This window comes from Vanessa cardui, chromosome 23 (assembly GCF_905220365.1).
Source record: "Vanessa cardui chromosome 23, ilVanCard2.1, whole genome shotgun sequence".
Taxonomy (NCBI): domain Eukaryota; kingdom Metazoa; phylum Arthropoda; class Insecta; order Lepidoptera; family Nymphalidae; genus Vanessa; species Vanessa cardui.
The window spans coordinates 7,644,572-7,667,231 of record NC_061145.1 but is presented as its reverse complement, the minus strand read 5'-3'; the positions used below and the strand labels follow the sequence as shown (position 1 = coordinate 7,667,231).

The window sequence follows — 22,660 nt, the reverse complement described above, 5'->3', positions numbered from 1 at the left end:
CTTATAGCTTTTGAATATGTCTTTTAAATGCATTTTGTGCAGAATTTTAGTTTGTACACAAAATACATAAACAAATAAATACATTTTGGAAAATATCACATAGATTGATGTAATTATACATTTTAATATACACAATAGAATTAATATATTAAAGAAGTTAATATAATTTTAAAACAAAGGAGATTTGTGCAAAACAAACGACAGCACATTATTTTATCAACACTGGTTAAATACATTACTTCGTATTTATCAAGCGTCGTATGGCATGGAGTGCCGCAGGGCGGGGAACTGGGCCCTATGTTATTTTTGATATATATATAACTGTATTTTTTCTGTATAAAATTATGAAGAAGAACTATTCTATTTTAAAAGTGATTGATATTGATGTGCTATGCACGTATCTTTCTAGGATAGAATAATGCTAATGCTAATCAAAGGAATTTAATAGTTTCTTTGGCAAGTGATATTATTGCAATTAAACTAAACATATTCGTTACTAACAAACATTGTGTAATGGCTAATGTAATACACTTAAATAAATACTCTCTATCAAAATCTCTTAGGTGGGAAAAACGATAAAATTTTTATTTTAATTAAAAAAAAATCAGCTGGAGTAAAAGCTCTTTCGAATTGGTACCTTAAAATTTACTTCAGTACTGTAGCATGAATAATTTGGTTTCTTTGTTTGTGGGACTAATATTCATTATAAATTCCTGAGACATGTTCCTACAAACAATAAAATTGCTACAGTACACTTATTTAATTTTAAGCATTTTCTGTTTCAATTTGTGTCAATAAATTATGATTATTATTGCCATGTCAACTATGTTTATAGTATTTTTGTTTTGACAGATTCATGTACCTTTGTCTGAACTGCCACAAATTATAGAACAATCAAGGGATAAATAAGGAGAATAAATAATTTTTAAAAGATATTACTTTATTATTATTCCTGAAAACCATTTTTTTCTAGTTTTTCTTTATTATTATCAATTGGAAATAATGATTCATTTATATTTTCAGGTATAACTCTCGCAACTTTTCTTGGTTCCTTTATGAGAGATTTGGGACATTGCATTTCTGACCAACTTATGGGCACCATGCTTACTCCTTGTGGTGACCCTTCGGCTGTAGCTATTACAACCCCGAGTTCATTCTCAGCAGTCGAAAGATGATACCAGTGGATCTCAGTCATTGGAAGCTGTATTAAATTTTAAGGAAATTTTGAGTGTACTTTGATTTTAAGTAAAATACATTTTCATTTATTAAGCAAAAATAATGCTTATTACACTATGTTAAAGTTTGACATATGAGTATTCTACATTAAAATAAAATATTAAAAAATTAATAAACTGTATTAAAAAGGATACAACTCTTGCCAATATAACATCTCCAGGTCTGAAACATTTGTATGGGTCTATTCTATCCTTATCTGTGAATTTGATATCTTCTTTCTTCAGAATACCTTTGTAGGGCCTCGCAAGAACAAATGGTCCAACACAAAGAATTATGCACTGTACTTGTCTAGAGTTTACAACTGTTACTTTTGCTGTAACTATATCACCAGTCATTGGCAGTACACTGGGTGTTCTAGAACTTACAACGGTAACTTTGGTTGCCTAAAAAATATAGAGATAAGATTAAAAAATAAGTTAAATAGAAACATTTAGCCAAATCTCATGCACATTAAAGGTAATGTTTTGTTTTGTAAATCAACTGAGCAAAGGCCACATCTTTACAATTCAGAGATAAACAAAATTTGAAATTATAAATCAGAAATAAATTGAACTGGTACAGAACCAGCAAAGTTTAATTAATTTGATGCTGATTTCAACCATGAGAGAATAATAGGTCGTAACTTTTAAATATTGAGGAAGTATTTATCTGATCATTTAAAGTTACATACAAGTGGATATATTACTGTTAAGTGGGTATGTCTCTATTTGCTGGGTTTTAGTAGTTGTTATGACTATATATTAAAAAAAAGGGTTATGGATTACTTTTGTTTTTGCATCTTGTTCCATTTTGAGTACTCCTGCTAATGATGCATAAATATAACCTTTCAGTTCGTAAGTTCCCGGTCCAGAGATGTTATCGTTATTTGATGGACTTAATCGCATCCCGGGTATACATATTTTTCCAATTTCTTCGTCTTTACTCATTTTTTATTTTGTAGGTTATATTTATAAAATAAAACAGTATAATTACACTCTATTAAGCAGCTAATAAAAGTTTTTATTATGAATAAAGTTTAGTAATACATATATTATATTGCAATACTTTTGCTAATATAAATTATTATCTCTGTACACAATAAACACACTCCACAGTTCACACTTGTTGAGTTGTTGATATTATAATGACATTGACATAAGCATAGGAAACCACTATCTTAACTAAGGTAAACAACAAGTTAGGACCTAATTTATTAAACTTAAAAAATATATGTATCACTATCAGATAATTCAATGACAAAATCATAAAACTTAATTTAACATAATGATTAAAAATACAAATAAGAAGTAAATATTGTGTTTTAGCAATTTTTATCCTATTATCATGCATTATATTTAAATCTCTGTTCATTAATGCATTATTACGAATTAAAATTGTTCAGTTTTGATTGAACTGTTAAAATTTCTTTCTACAAAACTGTAAATTAGTTTTAAAAACAGTTATTTTATTCGTTGAAAATGATGCTATGCAACAATCCGCTTTTTATAAATGATGTTTTAAGTCTGCTTCGACAACATCACTAGCTTAGACGTGTCACGTCAGCCGGTTTGACATTTGAAATGTCGATGTTCTTTGGCTCTTTGCGTTTAGTTTCGTTTAATATAGAATTATAGTGGTAATACAAATAATTAAAGTGAAAAATCGTTAGAAATGCTGACGAAATTTGAAACGAAGTCAGCGAGAGTGAAGGGTATATCGTTTCACGCGAAGAGACCATGGGTTTTAGCGAGTCTCCACAATGGGGTGATTCAGCTGTGGGATTATCGTATGTGTACATTATTGGAGAAGTTTGATGAACACGACGGTCCAGTACGTGGTATATGTTTCCACATACAACAGCCATTGTTCGTTTCTGGTGGAGATGATTATAAGATAAAGGTAGGCAAAGTCTGGAATCAACCTAATTCCTTATCATGATTTTCATTGCTTGTTTTATCTTGCAGTGGTTTATAATATTGTTCAAACCAGATCGTTTATAAGTCAAACATCTATTAAATTATTGGATAATATTATAAAACACTCAAAAGTTAAAATTATTTCAGTAGTAATAACAATATGTTTCATTTCAGGTTTGGAATTATAAGCAAAGAAGATGTCTTTTTACATTGCTTGGACATTTGGACTACATCCGAACAACATCCTTCCACCATGAGTATCCTTGGATCTTAAGTGCATCTGATGATCAGGTGAATAATTATTTATTTTAATTATAAAAAGGAAAAAGGTATTCATTCATTCATCATTCAACAGTAAAACTGCAATAGCTGTAGATAGGACATAGTAATATTGTTTTACTCATTTTTAATAACAATTTCAAGTACTTTGTACTTTGTGATGGAAGTTTTTGCCACTCATTACACATTCTACTGCTAAATAGCAATACTTGTATAGTATTGTTGTATTCCAGTGTAAAGGGTGAATGAGATAGGCACAAGGGACATGACATCATAGTTTCAAAGCTTTTCGGTGATGATTTTACTATATTAGTGATCTAAGGGACAATGGTACCTGCCTGACTCTTATAAAAAAAAAAAAAACTATGAATAATATTAATATAAGTACTACTGTTCTATTTCCAAATATATACATAAATGTTTTTAATTATCTTAGAAACCCTTTTTGTTGTATTATTTAAAATAAAAAACAAATCACTCCTCCTTGCTATATTGTTTTTTTTTTCTTTAAACAGACAATAAGAATATGGAACTGGCAATCGAGACAGTGCATCAGTGTGCTAACAGGCCACAATCACTATGTGATGTGTGCTCAGTTCCACCCGACAGAAGACCTACTTGTATCTGCGTCTTTGGACCAATCAGTTAGGGTTTGGGACTTCTCAGGGTTGAGGAAGAAGAGTGTTGCCCCTGGACCCTCTGGTTTAGCCGAACACTTGAGGAACCCACAAGCGACAGACTTGTTCGGACAGGTAATGGTAATTAGGCATGCGTTTTTATTTATTTTTGCTTATTCTATAATTTTTGCATAGTGTAGTATTAATCTTTAATTGTATGCATGATGTAGATTTAGTTTTGTTTGGGTTATGGCTGTTTATTGCAAGTAATTATTTATTATGTAGAATACATTGCATCCAAAATTTGTGGTATTTAGACAAATAGCTGATAAATGCAAAGAATTTCCATTTTATTTACAGGCGGATGCTGTTGTCAAACATGTTTTGGAAGGTCATGACCGTGGTGTAAATTGGGCTTCCTTCCACCCCACATTACCACTGATTGTTTCTGCCGCTGATGACCGTCAAGTAAAGCTTTGGCGTATGAATGATGCTAAGGTAAGCATTTTCAAATATTTAATATCAAATGATGTAGTGTTTCACAATAAAAAATTTCAATTTTGTAATTTGTATTAATTTATATAGCTGTAGAGCCCACGTATAAATTATGGTATATTACTTCACTATGACCTATGGGCATATCAACAGAAATTATTAAATTATATCATTGTCAGAATTGCATCTCACAATGTAATTCATATTTTATTATTTAACATATAAAGATATTTGTTTTATTCTCTTATCTCAGGCATGGGAAGTGGACACATGTCGTGGTCACTACAACAACGTATCTTGTGCGCTATTCCACGCGCGTCACGAACTCATCCTGTCTAACAGCGAGGACAAATCCATCAGAGTCTGGGACATGACTAAACGCACCTGCTTGCACACATTCCGAAGAGAACATGAGCGGTGAGAATCAATCGTAATCATTAAGACGATTCAATAGGTTTTACAAATGCTGAATAGAATGAATAGTTGTTTGTACATTTAAATGTAAAATGGTTCAATCTTGCTTTGCGATAGTATTTTAGATTATTTATAATGTTTATTATTTATGAAGTGAATGTTTGTATATTCTTTTCTCAATCAGGCAAAAACAGCCGGTCTGATTAGAATGAAGTTCGAAAAATACAATTATCCTGCTTTATATATATGGTAGCTCACACCCTTAATAATAGTTATATTCATTACAATGTAAAAGCTATAGATTTAATTTATTATATTTATTAATGTTGCATATTCTTTTTTTAAATTATTTTTTCCTCTGACTCATTTTAAGAGCACTTGGGTGACCATCTTATCTCACATTTTGCATATTTTATTTTAATATTAAACATCATTTTTCCTAACTCCGAAGTAGGATTTGCAAAATATGTATTACAAATTAATCTATCTATTCATTGTGATAGAAAGGGTTAACTATCAACACACTTAAAATCAGGTATATTTCATCTATAATTGAGACAGTTTTGTGGAAGAACATTCTTTTCTTTTCTGTATAAGTTATTTAGATTACTGATTTTTGATAAGCGCTCTCATAGACCACAAATTATAAGTAATTTTGTCATAATTGAGTGTAAGAAAGTGGAGAAGCAATACATAAGTTAACGTAAACTTTTTTATTTCAGTTACTGGGTGCTGTCTTCTCATCCAACCCTGAACTTGTTCGCCGCCGGTCACGACGCTGGTATGATCCTGTTCAAGCTGCAACGTGAGCGACCAGCATATGCGTTACATAATAATATGCTATTCTATATAAAGGACAGGTATGAAGACTTTTGGCAATTTTATTCTTTCTGCCTCATTGGTTCAATTGCTAGATTGTACGGCTGTAGATTGTATAGTTCTAGGTTCGAATACTATTATACTTTCTTCTGATATGTTCAAGTTCATTTTGGTTATATAAGGTTATAAAATGCACTTGTGCACTATAATATCAATGACCAATGTGAGGACTCAATATTCTTGTTTGTTTTTAGACAACTGCGCAAGTTAGACATGTCTACGAACAGAGATGCACCAGTGATGCAAATCAAAGGCGGCGGGCGGCACCAACCATACAGGTATTAATAATCATTTTTATAAATTTTAATTAGCTTCATCTGTTAGCTTGTGCGGGTCAAACTTTTTAATTGATTATAAAACCATTTTCACACAACACCTTAGAGGAATAATTCAGTTCAATAAACTGAATTATTCCTCTAAGGCGATAATACCATCTCTTTAAAAGGGTTTTGAGCTGAGATGGTCCAGTGGTTAGAACGCGTGCATCTTAACCGATGATTTTGGGTTAAAACCCACAAGACAAGCACCACAATATTTATATATGTATTTAAGTTGTGTTTATAATTCATCTCGTGCTCGACGGTGAAGGAAAACATCGCGAGGAAATATGCATGTGTCTAATTTCATAGAAATTCTGCCACATGTGTATTCCACCAACCCGCATTGGAACAGCGTGGTGGAATATATTTCAAAATCTTCTCCACAAAGGGAGAGGAGACCTTAGCTCAGTAGTGAGAAATTTATAAGCTGTTGTTGTTGTTGTTATGTTATACCTACATAAGTTTATACAGTAGGCTTAAGAGTTTGTAGTGTTGTTACATTTGTACTCTTTACTTAAAATATAATTTTATTTTACGTAACAATCAGTGGTGGAATATGTTCCAAACCCAAATTAATGGGAGAGGAGGCCTTAGCCCATCAGTAAGAAATTTGCAGGCTGGTACTGTACTGTACTGTAAAAGAGTTTTGTCTGAATATCCCCTTATTCCCGTGCAGCATGTCTCTGAACCACGCGGAGTGGTGCGTGCTGGTGTCGTGGCGCGCGGGCGACAGCAGCTCGTACGAGCTGTACGCCGCGCCGCGCGACGGAGCCGAGCCCGCCGCGCCGCCCGAGCCGCTGCGCGGGCACGCCGCCTCCGCGGTCTGGGTCGCGCGCAACCGCTTCGCCGCGCTCGAGCGGAACAACCAGGTGCGCACCCCACCTATTTGACAATAAATAAATAAATAAATAAATATGAGACAACATCACATACATTACTCTAATACCAATGTAAGTAGCTGAAGCACTTGTGTTATGGAAATCAGAAGTAACGACGGTACCACAAACACCCAGACCCAAGACAACGTAGAAAACTAATGATAATCTACATCGACTCGGCCGGGAATCGAACCCGGGACCTCAGAGTGGCGTACCCATGAAAACCGGTGTACACACCACTCGACCATGGAGGTCGTCAAACAATTTCAAACAATGCGATTTACTGTAATCAGTGTATATTATGAATTTGAAAATGGTTATTTACAAACGAAACTTGAAAATAATACTTAATTCATTCAAAAATCAATAAATAAAAGTGCATTTTTTCAAACGTTTGTCACGTGACACAAAACGCTTCTGATTGGCCGGGCTTATGATGAAGTCACTTTCTTGTAAACCATGCTTTTCTGCTATATATACCACAGATTATAATACAGCAAAGTGACGTCACCGACCCCATAGCAGCGCCATATTGTCCATGTAGCGTTTTCGCGCGTTATTTAAATATGGAATTGTAAATATGATATTTTTCGGCAAATATGTACTAAAAATAAAAAAATCAACTTTTACTGGGTTCCTTAACCTCTACTAAATAATATAAAATGGATTTAAAAAACCAGTCGAATAGCCTATTACTTCAAATGAAAGCAGTAGCGGATTTACGAATAGGCTAAGTAGGCTGGAGCCTAGGGCGGCAGATTTAGCCCAAATTTGTTATTATCTTACAGAAATTTGAAAAAAAAAAACAACTTATAATTATATGTATACCCATTCCGTCCGTAATCCGCATACTCGTCACTACATAGCGGGTTGGAAAAATAAATGAGTAACTGACAGAAATATCACCTAGTTTGTAATCAGACTGATAACGTGAAAAAACCGATGTAATGAGGACGATAGAACACAAATCATAAATGTTGCAAAAGAAAAAGTAGGGACGGCAAAAGCGGCAGTTTTGTAAATCCGCCACTGAATGAAGGGCATGAGCGACGCCAAAAATAGTAGTTGAGAATATTTTTCGGTATAAGAGGAGTAGATAAAGATTCAGCGATTGTTATAATTTCGAATTATAAGTCATCTACCGTATCTTATCAAAAACTCGTCACTAATTCCACAGTTTGAAAGTAAATCTAAAACAATATAGTACGACACAAATTAGATGTAACATCGGAAAATGCAATGGAATGAAAATGAAACCGATTACTGTCGATTTACACAACCAATAGAAATAGCTCCCTATCGCGCCATTCGACGCTATTCGTCGCTATAGATTCACGCGTCAGAGAAAGCAAGTGCATGTAAATCGACGCGTCAAATTGACGAATATATTAGGTCATATGATATTACAAGTTATTACGTTTGTGTAAAGATCATATTCACATGAGAAATAAATACTGATAATTTGGGATAGCGTACTCAATTCGGATGTGATCGTTTTTACGAATTTAGCCGATGCTACATCTAATTTGTGTCGTGATATATATAACTGTAATTCGTTTGCTCGCAGCTCGTGATAAAGAATCTGAAGAATGAGGTGTCGAAGAAGATAGCGACGCCGACGTGCGAGGAGATCATGTACGCCGGCACCGGCATGCTGCTGCTGCGCGAACCGGAAACCGTGCAGCTGCTGGACGTGCAGCAGAAGCGCACCGTGGCTAGCGTGAGTACCTTAGGGACACGAGGCCCCCACTCCCTTGAGTTATCAAGGGAGTGGGGGCCCAAACATAGTTCCACTCTCCAATGGGAACGGTAAACCCAATACGATGAGATTGGAAATTGGAATTGGGAAAAGATGTAAAGTTATCTATTTGAATATTGCAAAACTATCTTTGTCTGTATGTCGCTCTTTCACGACCAAACTTTCATGAACAAAACATGCTGAAATATGGTACGAAGCAAACTTGAACTTCAAAGAAGGACCACTTTTTTTTTGCCTGACACATGTCAAACAAAATCCTACAAAGTGAGCGAAGTCGCGGGCGACTATTATTAGTATAATGGTGTTTATATATTTTTTGTAATATAAACAGGTAAATTGGCAAATGGTCATGGCATGACAATGGCATGGACGGTAAGTGGTCATCCCTACCCATAGATATTGGTGCCGTAACAAATTTTAATCATTTCATAACAATAATTAGATATTGGTATTGGCCCATATTTATATGCTGTAAATGAAAATTAATTAGCCACTCCTTCCATCCAACTTGAGAACTGAGATCTCATGTCCCTTGTAGTTGCTCTGTCTCTCACACAGTATGTTTATGTTAAGTGTATTCACTTCCGGCTATCATATAGTATGTAACTAGCGACCTGCCGTGGCTTCACATGGGTAAAATACTAATAATAATAAATATACTACAATGATGTTACAGTATCACATTAGAAACTTATAAAATTATCAGTGTTTCTTTACAATATTGTCCATGTGTTATATACAAAAATAATCCTCTCGAATCAATCTGACTATTAAAACGAACTTCATCGAAATCTGTCGTGTAATTTTAAAGATTTAATCATATATAGGGACAGACAGCGATAAGCGACTTTGTTATATACTATGTAATATGTATATGTAATGTATGATTTGTATCTTACATCAGGTGAAAGTGTCCAAATGTCGCTACGCTATCTGGAACGCGGACATGTCTCTCGTGGCGCTTCTCGGCAAGCACACAGTCACGATATGCACGAAGAAACTCGAGCAGCTCTGTTCGATCACGGAGGGGGCCCGAGTGAAGTCGGGGGCCTTCGACGACTCCACACCTCAACCAGTATTCATTTATACGACGGCTAACCATATCAAGTATTGCTGTAAAGATGGGTAAGTGGTTTCAATATCATTTATTGTTTTTTAATAGCGTTCTGAAGTAAAATCCACCTAACAAAAAATAATAACAAAATTAAATTATGCAAAAAGGACAAGAATAATAAAAAAAGAGATGAAATTTAACTTAAAAAAAAAATATTGTAGAATAATTGTATTATTAGTTATTAATATTAGGTAATTACTGAAAGTTTTGGAAATCAAATATGCAAGTAACCAAAAATATTTCTACTTTTAGTTTAGACATTTTCAATTTTTTTTTTGTTAACATTAAAACCACCAATTGCTAACAAACAAAAAATTAATTCAAATAATATTTTTTTATTTTACAAACAGACGAGAAAATGTTACTCCACTATTTTGTCTTTGTCTAATGAATATTTATATTAATATTCGTATAATTGTGTAGATGTTTGCAGACTCCAAAGAGTTAATTGGTTGAATCTGGCTACAAGTTTTAATCTTAGTAAAGCAGTTTTCAGTTTAGCTACTTTTTGCCTAATACATGAAAAGCAACAACCTAGATCGTAAGTAAAGCCGCGGGGATTACCCTTTTTTTGTATATATTATATTAAACCTTTTTGCAGCGACTACGGTATCATCCGCACGCTGGACGTTCCCGTGTACGCAGTGAAGGTGATCGCCAACGAGACCGGCGCCAGGGTCGTGTGCCTGGACCGCGAGGCGAGACCCAAGGTGCTCAATATCGACCCTACAGAGTACAGGTACAACTTTACTAATATTTTAAAACCGATATAAGATAGGTTATAAAACCGATATGATTTTCAGTGCCGATTACACTGATTTCTTCTGATATATTTGACATTTATTAATAAACATTTTTCTGAAGTTTGTTCGTTACTAATTACTAATATTGGAGGGGGATGTCCAAAAGGGCCAACTGATGACCATTGCCCGTAGTCAGAGAGATTAGGGATGAAAGTAATTTTAATAGTTCCGTACATACTTCAATGCATCACCTTGCGAACTAAGTTGTTATGTCCCTTGTGCTTGTAGTTACACTGATTCTCACATCCTTTAAACCAAAACACAGCAATAGAACATATTGCGTCTTGGCTGTAAAATTTATGATTAATTTACTTACCCAGAGCATACACAAAGCTCTACCTCTGAGTAATTTGGATGGTCCTGGAGTTGATTGAACATGAAAATTTAATGCAATGTGTGTCGGCCAGGTTCAAGCTGGCGCTGGTGACGCGTCAGTACGACCAGGTGCTACACATGGTGCGCACCGCCAAGCTCGTGGGGCAGAGCATCATCGCCTATCTGCAAGAGAAAGGTATAGTCTTACATATCACTTACAACAACAGCAGCCTGTAAATTCCCACTGCTGGGCTTTAGCCCAGGTTATGGCCTTTAGGCCTCCTCTCCCTTCGAGGAGAAGGTTTGGAACATATTCTACCACGCTGTTCCAATGCGGGTTGGTAGAATACACATATGGCAGAATTTCTATGAAATTTGTCACATGCAGGTTTCGTCACGATGTTTTCCTTCACCGCTGAGCACGAGATGAATTATAAAGACAAATTAAGCACATGAATAAGCGGTGCTTGCCTGGGTTTGAACCCGCAATCATCGGTTAAGTTGCACGCGTTCTAACCGCTGGGCCATCTCGTGCTGATATCACTTTATACCTTATTATTTTCCTAGGCTTTATGTATTATAAGTTTTATTAATTCAAAAAAGCTTTGACATAAACGGCTGGCATTTTAAAGGTCTTTCTAAAAATTTTATACCGACGAAGTTATTTTATTAATTAATTTGTGTAACTGAAATGATCGCACTATCCGTACACTCTGCAAATGTTACGGATAATATATGACTCGCTTATTTCGACGAAATTCTGTCACATGAGAATACACCAATCCGTATTGTCGCCTTGGTGGAATATGCTCCTGACTTCCTCCTCCTTTCTCCTCAAAGGGAGAGGAGGCTTTAGCATAATATGAGCAGGCTGTTACTATTATGTTATATTAATGCTGTAAACTGTAAAATCTGTGTTTATCCTTAAGTTTTATTTTTATAAGTATTACTATTAAAAAATGACTTCAATATCTGTAATATAATGTCTGTCTAGTCTTAAGATATTTTTATAAAATACGAAGCATGTTGTGTTCTCCTATAATTGTGAGTGTATAGGTATAGGTTAAGTTTTGTGAATGTATTAGTGTAAGTTTTTTGTGTACTAACGTTGGAGATCCTTATAAAATGAAATAAAAAATAAAAAAAATTAAACGGTACCGCCCCCCCCCCAATTGTCGCCTTGGTGGAATGTGCTCCTAACTTCCTCCTCCTTTCTCAAAGGGAGAGGAGGCCTTAGCCCAAGAATAACAGGCTGTTACTATTAGATTATATGAATGCTATAAACGGTACCGCCCCCCCCCAATTGTCGCCTTGGTGGAATGTGCTCCTAACTTCCTCCTTCTTTCTCCTCAAAGGGAGAGGAGGCCTTAGCCCAATATGAACAGACTGTTGTGTTACTATTATATTATATGAATGCTGTAAACGGTCCCCCCCCCCCCCATCAGGCTACCCGGAAGTGGCGCTGCACTTCGTGAAGGATGCGCGTACGCGGCTGTCGCTGGCGCTGCAGTGCGGGAACATCGACGTGGCCCTGGAGGCCGCCAAGAGCCTGGACGAGCCCGACGCCTGGGACCAGTTAGCGCAGGCAGCGCTCACCACCGGAAACCACCAGGTACAGTACGACACAAATTAGATGTAGCATCGGAAAATGCAATGGAATGAAAATAAAACCGATTACTGCCGATTTACACGACCAATAGAAATAGCTCCCTATCGCGCCAATCGACGCTATTCGTCGCTATATATTCACGCGTCAGAGAAAGCAAGTGTACGCGTCAAATTGACGAATATATTAGGTCATATGATATTACAAGTTATTACGTTTGTGCAAAGATCATATTCGCATGAGAAATAAATATTGATAATTTGGGATAGCGTACTCAATTCGGATGTGATCGGTTTTACGAATTTTGCCGATGCGACATCTAAGTTGTGTCGTACTATACCACACTACCAAACCAAACTAATAAATAAATATATTTATTCTTGATTGCACCCAAACTTAAAACAAGAAATTATATTTTTGCTATACAAAAGTTGCATGAGGTCTGTACCAGGCAACCTTTGGGCAGAGGATCATAATATTTACATATATGGGGAGGGTACAGTCATATTAAGTAACTTTACTTATTGTATAAATTAATAGTATTATAGTACAAAATACAGAGATAACTATAAATATATATAATATAATTAAACATATGTATACATATAATTAAACATATTAACACATCACCCATTATTTTGAACAAAATTATATACCTACATAAATTGCTGATAAATTTAAGATTTTTATAAAGGATTTTATTTATATGAAGAGAAATTTAATTGTTCACCATAGAGGTATACGTATCTTTCTTGATAGTTGTTTTTTATAGAATCTATATTTCGAAGCAATTAATTATATCTTTATGTTTAATCTAACTTTTAAATACAAAAGTGCTCATAAGAGAATATTTTAGTAAAGTATATTACTTAAAATTTAAAATAACTTAATAATAAATCCTTATTATACAACAATATATAAATTTAAAGTTAAACTCTTTAGATGAGTATGATCTAGTATTGCTTTAAAAAAATATAGATTCAAAATTAATTGAATCATTTGTATCCTTAACAGATTGTAGAAATGTGTTACCAACGTACCAAGAACTTCGATAAGCTCTCATTCCTGTACTTGATCACCGGAAACTTGGACAAATTACGAAAGATGATGAAAATTGCCGAGATAAGGAAGGACGTGTCTTCGCAATTCCAAGGTGCCTTACTACTGGGTGACGTCACTGAGAGGATCAGACTATTGAAGAACGCTGGGCAGGTGAGTCTTTGATTATATTTGCTAGAGCTTCATTTATTTAATATATATTGGACAACATCACATACATTACTCTGATCCCAGTGAGTAACTAAAGCACTTGTGTTATGGAAAATCAGAAGTAATAACAGCACCACAAAGACTCAGACCAAAGACAAGATAGAGAATTTATGAACTTTTCTACATAAATCGGGAATCGAACCCGGGACCTCGGAGTGGCGTAACCATGAAAACCGGTGTACACACTACTCAACCACGGAGTTCGAATCCTGAACTCATGTAATTAGGAATGTAGGATATAACCGTGCTAGGAAATGTACATTCGTCAGTTAATTTAAAGAGGGTATATGAAATATTTAAAAAATATTACCGCATGTATCAAAACAGACTAAAAAATATTTTGATTGGCATGTTCAAACATATCAATTATTTTATTTGTTATATAAAATAAAACTAATATTAATAATTTCTTGCAGCTGTCCCTAGCTTACCTCACTGCTATCAATCACAAGCAGTTTGAAGAAGCAGAGCAACTAAAGGCAGCTCTAGAAGCAGCCAACTTGCCGGTTCCAGCAGCGAACCCGGATGCAGTGTTCCTGATGCCACCACTACCTGTACAGAAGGCTCAACCCAACTGGCCCTTACTCGCTGTTTCTAAGTATGTACACTCACGAATTTTAGACCTTGCCTTAAGTTACTATTGATACTAGTCGAGAGTCGAGATGGCCCAGTGGTTAGAACGCGTGCATCTTAACCGATGATTTCGGGTTCAAACCCAGGCAAGCACCGCTGATTCATGTGCTTAATTTGTCTTTATAATTCATCTCGTGCTCAGCGGTGAAGGAAAACATCGTGAGGAAACCTGCATGTGACAAATTTCGTAGAAATTCTGCCGCATGTGTATTCCACCAACCCGCATTGGAACAGCGTGGTGGAATATGTTCCGAACCTTTTCCTCAAAGGGAGAGGAGGCCTTTAGCCCAGCTGTGGGAATTTACGGGCTGTTACTGTGTACTGTGTACTATTGATACTGTTTACTTATGACTTAGTACTTTACCTAGTACCCCCATCTCAGTACTACGTAGTAACATTGTGTACTTAAGATTTCATCTTGGTTACTTGATATCATAAATTTCTTATATTTATATTATTTACTTGGTATAGTACACAGGAACTAATTTTCAAATTATGATTTACTTGGTGGTAGGGCCTTGTGCAAGCCCGTCTGGGTAGGCACCACCCACTCATCAGTTATTCTACCGCCAAATAACAGTACTCAGTACTGTTGTGTTCCGGTTTGAAGGGTGAGTGAGCCAGTGTAACTACAGGCACAAGGGACATAACATCTCACACTGACGATGTAAGGAATAGTTAATATTTCTTACAGCGTCATTGTCTATGGGTGATGGTGACCACTTACCATCAGGTGGCCCATATGCTCGTCCTCCAATATACAATAAAAAAAAAAAAATTTTTAAAGATGATCTCTTTTGTTTACTGTAAGTTATTGGTTGGTTTGTATTGTATGTTTGTTATGTTATATTAATTTTTTACATATATTTCAGGAGTTTCTTCGAAGTGGCGGGAGCGGCGCGTACGGCGGGCGAGGCCGGCGTGAGCGCAGTGGCCGCCGCCGCCACCGACGAACCGCTTGAGGCCGGCGGCGCTTGGGGGGACGACGACGAGCTGCAGGGCGACGCGGTGGGGGGGGGGGGGGGGGCACTACCATACTTGTTTACAAGTACGGTACAATTTTATTTTTAACGGATTTGTAAAGTATAGTAAGACACAAATCAGATGTAGCATTGGAAAATGCAATGGAATGAAAATAAAACCGATTACTGCCGATTTACACGACCAATAGGAATAGCTCTATATCGCGCCATTCGTCGCTATGGATTCGCGTCAGAGAAAGCAAGTGCATGTAAATCGACGCGTCAAATTGATGAATATATTAGGTCACATGATATTACAAGTTATTACGTTTGTGCAAAGATTATATTCGCGTGAGAAATAAATATTGATAATTTGGGATAGCGTACTTAATTCGGATGTGATCGGTTTTACGAATTTTGCCGATGCGACATCTAAGTTGTGTCGTACTATACCTGTACATGGTTTACGTGTTCGGGTAAACTCGGTTGTCTTATTCGGGATATTTATTATAATCGGTATCCCATTTTATAGGAAGAGCCTGAAGAAGTTATGGAGGATGCGTGTGACGATGGCGGCTGGGACGTCGGGGACGAGGATCTAGAGCTGCCCGAAGAGTTGGCTCCAATTCAGCGTTAGTTACATTTGATACATAAATAGTTGTATACAATGATGTTGTAGTAAACAGATATTTTATTAACGCGCAAAAAGTGAAGACTAGAAAACGTCCTAATTGGGACGTTTCCCTTTAGTCGTTTTACGCAGTAATACGTTATAATACATCAAAATTACGTAGTAATACGTTTTGCGTAATTAAAACATCTAGTTATCCCTTTTACTTATTGTTTTTATCAAGCTATCCTTTTTACTTTTAACGAAATGTAAAAATAAACTAAAATAAACACATTTTTCTGTTGTTTAGTATGTATGTAACATATCTGTTAGAATATCATTGGTTGTATACTTATTTCGCGTTGCATAAAAAATGTATTGCATATACCATAGATAATAATAATAATGTTTATAACAGCTACGATTTAGTAGAATGGCCCGCAGTTAGTTGTCAGCCGATAAGCATAAAGAACTATGTCTTTCATTGGTCATGGTTAATTTTGCCTTTATAATATTAGTATAGATATTCAGATATGTTCGTACGTAATTGTAATGTTTGCGCTTTTGCAGCGGACATCGACGGCGGCGAGGAGTCGGCGGAGTACTTCGTGGCGCCCACGCGTGGGCAGGGCGCGGCGCTGGGCGCCAAGCTTCGCACGGCGCACGACTACGTGGCCACCGGGCAGTTCGAGATCGCCTGCAGGTGTGCTATCATACCTTCCTGCCATCTCACACCACGCGTCAAAAGTCATGATTAGAGCAAAATTTTATTTTGCGCAGGAATCGTCACTCTAAGAATAACCCCCCGAATCGTTACTCTAAGAATAACCCCCTCTCTCTCTATTGCTCTCTCTCTCCCTCTATTTATCTCTCTCTCTCCATCTCTTTTCTTTTTCCCCCTCTCTCTTCTCTCTCCTTTCTCTCCCCCCTCTCTCACTCTCTCTTTTTCTCCCTCCCTCTCTCTCTTTCTGTTATGAACGGTTTTATATAACATTATTTGACCTTATTTATTGTTTTTGTTTTAAACCATATGGCATTTTTAAAAACAATTTAGTTTTTGTCGTTTAAGTTATTCCACTGTTTCTGTTTCCTACACAATGTGTAGCAAAGACATTTTCGTTCCGATCGGATGGCCACTCTTTTTTGTGGTGACCACCATCGTACATAGATATTGGCGCTGTTATAAGTATCCAATTTTTTTTTAATTTTTTTTTATAGTATAGTTTGGCGGACGAGCATATGGGACACCTGATGGCAAGTGGTCACCATCGCCCATAGACAATGACGATGTAAGAAATATTAACTAATCCTTACATCGTCAATGCGCCACCAACCTTGGGAACTAAGATGTTATATCCCCTGTGCCTGTAGTTACACTGGCTCGCTCACGTTTCAGACCGGAACACAACAATACTGAGTACTGTTATTTGGCGGTAGAATAACTGATGAGTGGGTGGTGCCTACCAAGTAAATAAATAATAAATAAATAAATATGAGACAACATCACATACATTACTCTGATCCCAATGTAAGTAGCTAAAGCACTTGTGTCATGGAAAATCAGAAGTAACGAAGGTACCACAAACACCCAGACCCAAGACAACATAGAAAACTAATGGTAATCTATATCGACTCGGCCGGGAATCGAACCCGGGACCTCAGAGTGGCGTACCCTTGAAAACCGGTATACACACCACTCGACCACGGAGGTCGTCAAATGAAGTGAAATAGTTTATCGATACAAGTGTCACGCGTGTCGGTCGCAGGCTGTTGCACGAGCAAGTGGGCGTGGTTCAGTTCGCGAGACAATGACGAAATATTAACTATTCCTTACATCGTCAATGCGCCACCAACCTTGGGAACTAAGATGTTATGTCCCTTGTGCCTGTAGTTACACTGGCTCGCTCACCCTTCAAACCGGAACACAACAATACTGAGTACTGTTAATTGGCGGTAGAATAACTGATGAGTGGGTGGTGCCTACCAAGTAAATGAAGTACCTGTTGACTTCCAGGCAGGATATATTAATTTAATAATTGTATTAACTAACATGACTGTATTTTTTTAAATGTTGAAAAAGAGTAACTACTGAGTTTCTTGCCGGTTCTTCTCGGTAGAATCTACTTTCCGAACCGGTGGTAGTGTTTCAATTGACCATCAATAAGAAAGTGTAATGCTTCTATATTGAATAAACTTATTTGAGTTTGAGTAAGTTAGTCCACTGTTTCTGTTTTCTACACAATGTGCAGCAAAGACATTTTCGTTCCGATAGGATGTCCCATCTTTTTTGTGGTGTCCACCATCGCCCATAGATGTTGGCGCTGCTATAAGTATCAAATTAAGTGTAATAATTGTGTCGGTTAAGATGAAAGAGCCGAGATGGCCCAGTGGTTAGAACACGTGCATCTTAACCGATGATTGCGGGTTCAAACCCAGGCAAGCACCGCTGTTTCATGTGCTTAATTTGTCTTTATAATTCATCTCGTGCTTTGCGGTGAAGGAAAACATCGCGAGGAAACCTGCATGTGACAAATTTCATAGAAATTCTGCCACACGTGTATTCCACTAACCCGCATTGGAACATCGTGGCGGAATATGTTCCAATGCCCTCTCCTCAAAAAGGGAGAGGAGGCCTTTAGCCCAGCAGTGGGAAATTTACAGGCTGTTACTTTACTTCTTTTCGTGTCGGTCGCAGGCTGTTGCATGAGCAAGTGGGCGTGGTTCAGTTCGCGCCGTACGCGGACGCATTCCTGGGAATGTTCGCGCGTGCGCGTCTTCAGTTCGGCGCTCTGCCGCTGGTGCCGCCGCTAACCGCTCACCTGCACCGCAACTGGAAGGAGGCCAGCGGCAAAGACCTGCTACCCGTGCTCAGTGAGTGACCCAGTGCATAGTGTTGTCTTAAATTTTGCGCGATTATTACACATTTAAGGGGTCGTCCATTAATCACGTGAGGCTTGAAAGGGGAGGGAGGGGTTTGATAAAAATCACGAAAATAACACAAGGCGGAGGGGGGTGTAGTAAGATATCTCGTGTATTTATTTTTTCGTCTAATGCGCGATTTTTAAACAAGTATGATTAATTTCAGAATAAAATAAGATTATAGTTTATACCTGTATTTAAATTGAGATAATATTCAGAAAATTTTAAGATTCGTTGTAGGTACTAAAAATACACGTGATGTTGAGAAGGGGGAGGGGGGGTGGTCTTAAACCTCACTACGTATCACCAATAGGGGAGGGGGTTAAAAAATGCTAAAAAAAGATCACGTGATTAATGGACAACCCCTAAATAAAACTAATTATAACGGATGAATCGCGTATATTAATTATTTTTTAAACATCCCGACGTTTCGAGCACTTTGCAGTGTTCGTCAGTCCACCCGTGACCACGATTCATCCGTTATAATTAGTTTTATTTAAATGACCCAAAGCAAATAAACGGGTCAGTGAGTAACCCAAGAACAAAATCGTATCTGCGAAATACCTACTTTACAGTGATGGCTTAAAGTTTTGTAAAACTATGTTTATTAAATTTCGAAGGTTTTTTGATCAAAGGTAATTCAATCAAATCAAACAGTGTAGTTAATGTTATACAGGTTAATAATTAACAATAAAGTCGATTTTGTTTTTATTTTTTTTTCATAAGATTTTGTTCTTGGGACCCGTCGAAATATAAATACTCATTTGATAGTGAAACCTTTTTAAGCGCGGTTGGGTAAATATTTATACTCCAATTTGAGAGCAAAGTTAATATTGCGTTCCTAATTGAAACGTTATTGTAAGAAGTGTTGCTACTATCACCTATATGAAGTTACATACTTTTAATTTTTTTTTTATGTGTCGAGCAAGACAATATACCTACATAAAGTGTAAACTCTTTATAACGTTATGCTTTATAATGATAAACTCTCTGTAAAGTATATCACTGGTGGATCTTAAATAAATAAATAAATAAATAAAGTAGAAGTAAGCACGACTTGGTTGGTTTACGATAAAACCCACATATTGACCCACTCTTTATAGCGATACAGCCATTCTCTATTACGAAGACATGTGTTCATAATTTTAGACAGTAACTATTTATTATCCTGCTCACCCAATGATATCTAATCTTCGAAGCAGAGAGTTAAAAAAGTTAAGTTAACCTTTTCCGCTGTTAATACAATCAGTATTTTTTTATTAAGATGAATAAGATGATCGAGTGTACGGAAACCGAAACACCACCAATTGTCGCTGAGTTGGTAGAATTTTTTCTTGTTGTTTAATCAAGACGATTCCACCACATATAAAAAAAGTCTCACAAAGTTATCCGACTATATGTGTAAACAATAATTTATAAGCATATTTTATCTATTTAGATTTCGATTCGATCGATTTGGTTGTTTTTTTTGTTCACTCCATATAACGATAACTCTCTATAACGACGAAAAATGCTCAGTCCCTTGAGTTTCGTTATAACGAGTTTACACTGGATATTGAGACCACATATTTATACTGAAAATTATATTCTTTGTGTCATATATTTGATGCTATATATTTTAATTTATAGCTGTGAAGCTGAATGACTTGGTAGCTCAACTGCAGCAGTGCTATCAGCTGACAACCAGTGGCAAGTTTACGGAAGCGATCGAGCGATTGCAGCGCTTAGTGCGACTCGTACCGCTGCTACAGCTGGAAACAAAGCAAGAGCTGGCTGAAGCAATGCAGTTACTAGCCATCTGCAGGGACTACCTACTGGGATTGCAGATGGAGACAGCCAGGAAAGGTATATATACAAGACCTTCTAGCACTTATATTCGATAGCAATTATGTGCCTTAATACCTCAATATAATGTTCCAATGCATTGTCACCAATACTTAATTACAAAATATTACAAGATGACTTTATTTGTAGAATCGTAGGCTGTTGTTTATAATTAGGTAATTTCACCTATAAAAAACCTTTTAAAAAACAATTAGTCTACAACTGTCTTTAAGTAAAAAACTACTTTTTATTTTTTTTTTCGTTTTCGGCTACGAATACGATTTTTATATTTCTAAAAATATTTGGTTACAGTTACGAAAATCCAAAACTGTATTATTTTAAATGTTGAAAAAGAGTAACTACTGAGTTTCTTGCCGGTTCTTCTCGGTAGAATCTATTTTCCGAACCGGTGGTAGCTTCACTTAATTGTTGAATGACGATTCAAAAGTGCTTTTAAAAGCCAACTTGAATAAAGTTTATTTTGATTTTGATTCATAATATGAATATATATATTTCCCCATAACACAGGATTTTCCTAGAATGGGGTCATTAATCTACTATCTTGTTAAATATTTTTCTAAGTACTCTGTATGTGTCATTTGTCTTCTGTATTACTGTTATTGGCAAATAAATATTATTATTATTATTATATATTGTCACAAACACAATGAGTATCGCCTGTCTATGAATTAAGGTGATTGTGCACTACTGGTTTCTTAATAATGACTAGAAAGAGGTTAAAAATTTGATGTATTTTTTGTTAACAGCAATGCCTAAAAATACCCTTGAAGAACAGAAGCGGACATGTGAAATGGCCGCCTACTTCACTCACTGCAAGTTGCAACCTGTCCACCAAATCTTGACCCTCAGGACAGCTCTGAACATGTTCTTCAAACTGAAAAACTTCAGAACGGCTGCGTCATTCGCCAGGAGGCTGCTGGAACTCGGGCCCAGGCCTGAGGTGGCGCAACAAGCGAGGAAGATCCTACAAGCCTGCGAGAAAACCCCAACAGATGAACACCAACTGTTGTATGACGAACACAACCCCTTCAACATTTGCGGAATAAGTTACAAGCCCATATATAGAGGAAAGCCAGAAGAGAAATGCTCCCTGTGTGGCGCGAGCTTTATGCCAGAACACAAAGGGAAGTTGTGCCCCGTGTGCGGGGTGGCGGAGATCGGTAAAGATGTATTGGGACTAAGAATCTGTCCCTTGCAGTTCCAGAGATAATTTGTATATGTATTATTGAATAATATATTGTATAAGACTTATGTTAAATAAAATTAATATTATTATATCGCCTACGGTGTTTCTTTTTAATGAAATATGTATTCGATTTCTATTAATATGTTTCTATTAATATATCCGTATATTTTACATTGCTCGCAGCTCAAACTGTGAGCAATGTAAAATCCATTCATATATATGTAGTCTTTTTAATAGGCTATTTGACAATGCGAAAAATAAATTGGGAATTATTGTAATCAGTGCATATTATGGGTTTAAAAATGGTTATTTACTAACAAAAGTTGAAAATAATACTTAATTTATTCAAAAATCCACAAATAAAATGCATTTTTTCAAACGTTTGTCACGTGACGCAAAACGCTCTTGATTGGCCGGGCTTATGATGAAGTCACTTTGTTGTAAACCTTGCTTTTCTACTATATGTACCACAGATTAAAATACAGCAAAGTGACGTCACTGACCTCATTGCAGCGCCATATTGTCCAAGTAGCGTTTTCGCGCGCTATTTAAATATGGAATTTTTAATATGATATTTTTCGGTAAATATGTACTAGAAATAAAAAAATCAAATTTTACTGGGTTCC

At 36.3% G+C, this 22,660-nt stretch overlaps 2 protein-coding genes across 2 annotated transcripts; one reads left to right on the top strand and one right to left on the bottom strand.

Annotated features, from left to right (window-relative positions):
- Positions 1 to 921: 921 nt before the first annotated feature.
- On the bottom strand, positions 922 to 2,378 carry LOC124539728 (exosome complex component CSL4). Its single transcript, XM_047117072.1, has 3 exons — positions 2,001 to 2,378; positions 1,371 to 1,619; positions 922 to 1,201 (listed from the first exon to the last, which is right to left on the bottom strand). Exons 1-3 carry the CDS (start codon positions 2,160 to 2,162, stop codon positions 947 to 949), a joined length of 666 nt encoding a protein of 221 aa, XP_046973028.1. The 5' UTR covers positions 2,163 to 2,378; the 3' UTR covers positions 922 to 946.
- Positions 2,379 to 2,752: 374 nt separating this feature from the next.
- Positions 2,753 to 22,128, top strand: LOC124539683 (coatomer subunit alpha). The gene is made up of 21 exons (XM_047117006.1): positions 2,753 to 3,114; positions 3,306 to 3,422; positions 3,926 to 4,162; positions 4,388 to 4,525; positions 4,776 to 4,939; positions 5,659 to 5,796; positions 6,010 to 6,093; positions 6,812 to 7,004; positions 8,581 to 8,733; positions 9,677 to 9,897; positions 10,488 to 10,625; positions 11,097 to 11,200; positions 12,450 to 12,616; positions 13,625 to 13,822; positions 14,296 to 14,477; positions 15,385 to 15,520; positions 16,007 to 16,106; positions 16,655 to 16,787; positions 18,780 to 18,955; positions 20,633 to 20,848; positions 21,595 to 22,128. Exons 1-21 carry the CDS (start codon positions 2,887 to 2,889, stop codon positions 22,056 to 22,058), a joined length of 3,687 nt encoding a protein of 1,228 aa, XP_046972962.1. The 5' UTR covers positions 2,753 to 2,886; the 3' UTR covers positions 22,059 to 22,128.
- The last annotated feature ends 532 nt before the right edge of the window (positions 22,129 to 22,660 follow it).

Coding starts and splice junctions, on each gene's coding strand:
- LOC124539728 (XM_047117072.1), bottom strand. CDS start 2,162: ATGAGTAAAGACGAAGAAATTGGAAAAATATGTATACCCGGGATGCGA. Junction 1,620..2,000: donor AACAAGATGCAAAAACAAAA/GTAATCCATAAC, acceptor TATATTTTTTAG/GCAACCAAAGTTACCGTTGT. Junction 1,202..1,370: donor ATGTTATATTGGCAAGAGTT/GTATCCTTTTTA, acceptor AATTTAATACAG/CTTCCAATGACTGAGATCCA.
- LOC124539683 (XM_047117006.1), top strand. CDS start 2,887: ATGCTGACGAAATTTGAAACGAAGTCAGCGAGAGTGAAGGGTATATCG. Junction 4,163..4,387: donor CGACAGACTTGTTCGGACAG/GTAATGGTAATT, acceptor TTTTATTTACAG/GCGGATGCTGTTGTCAAACA. Junction 5,797..6,009: donor CTATTCTATATAAAGGACAG/GTATGAAGACTT, acceptor GTTTGTTTTTAG/ACAACTGCGCAAGTTAGACA.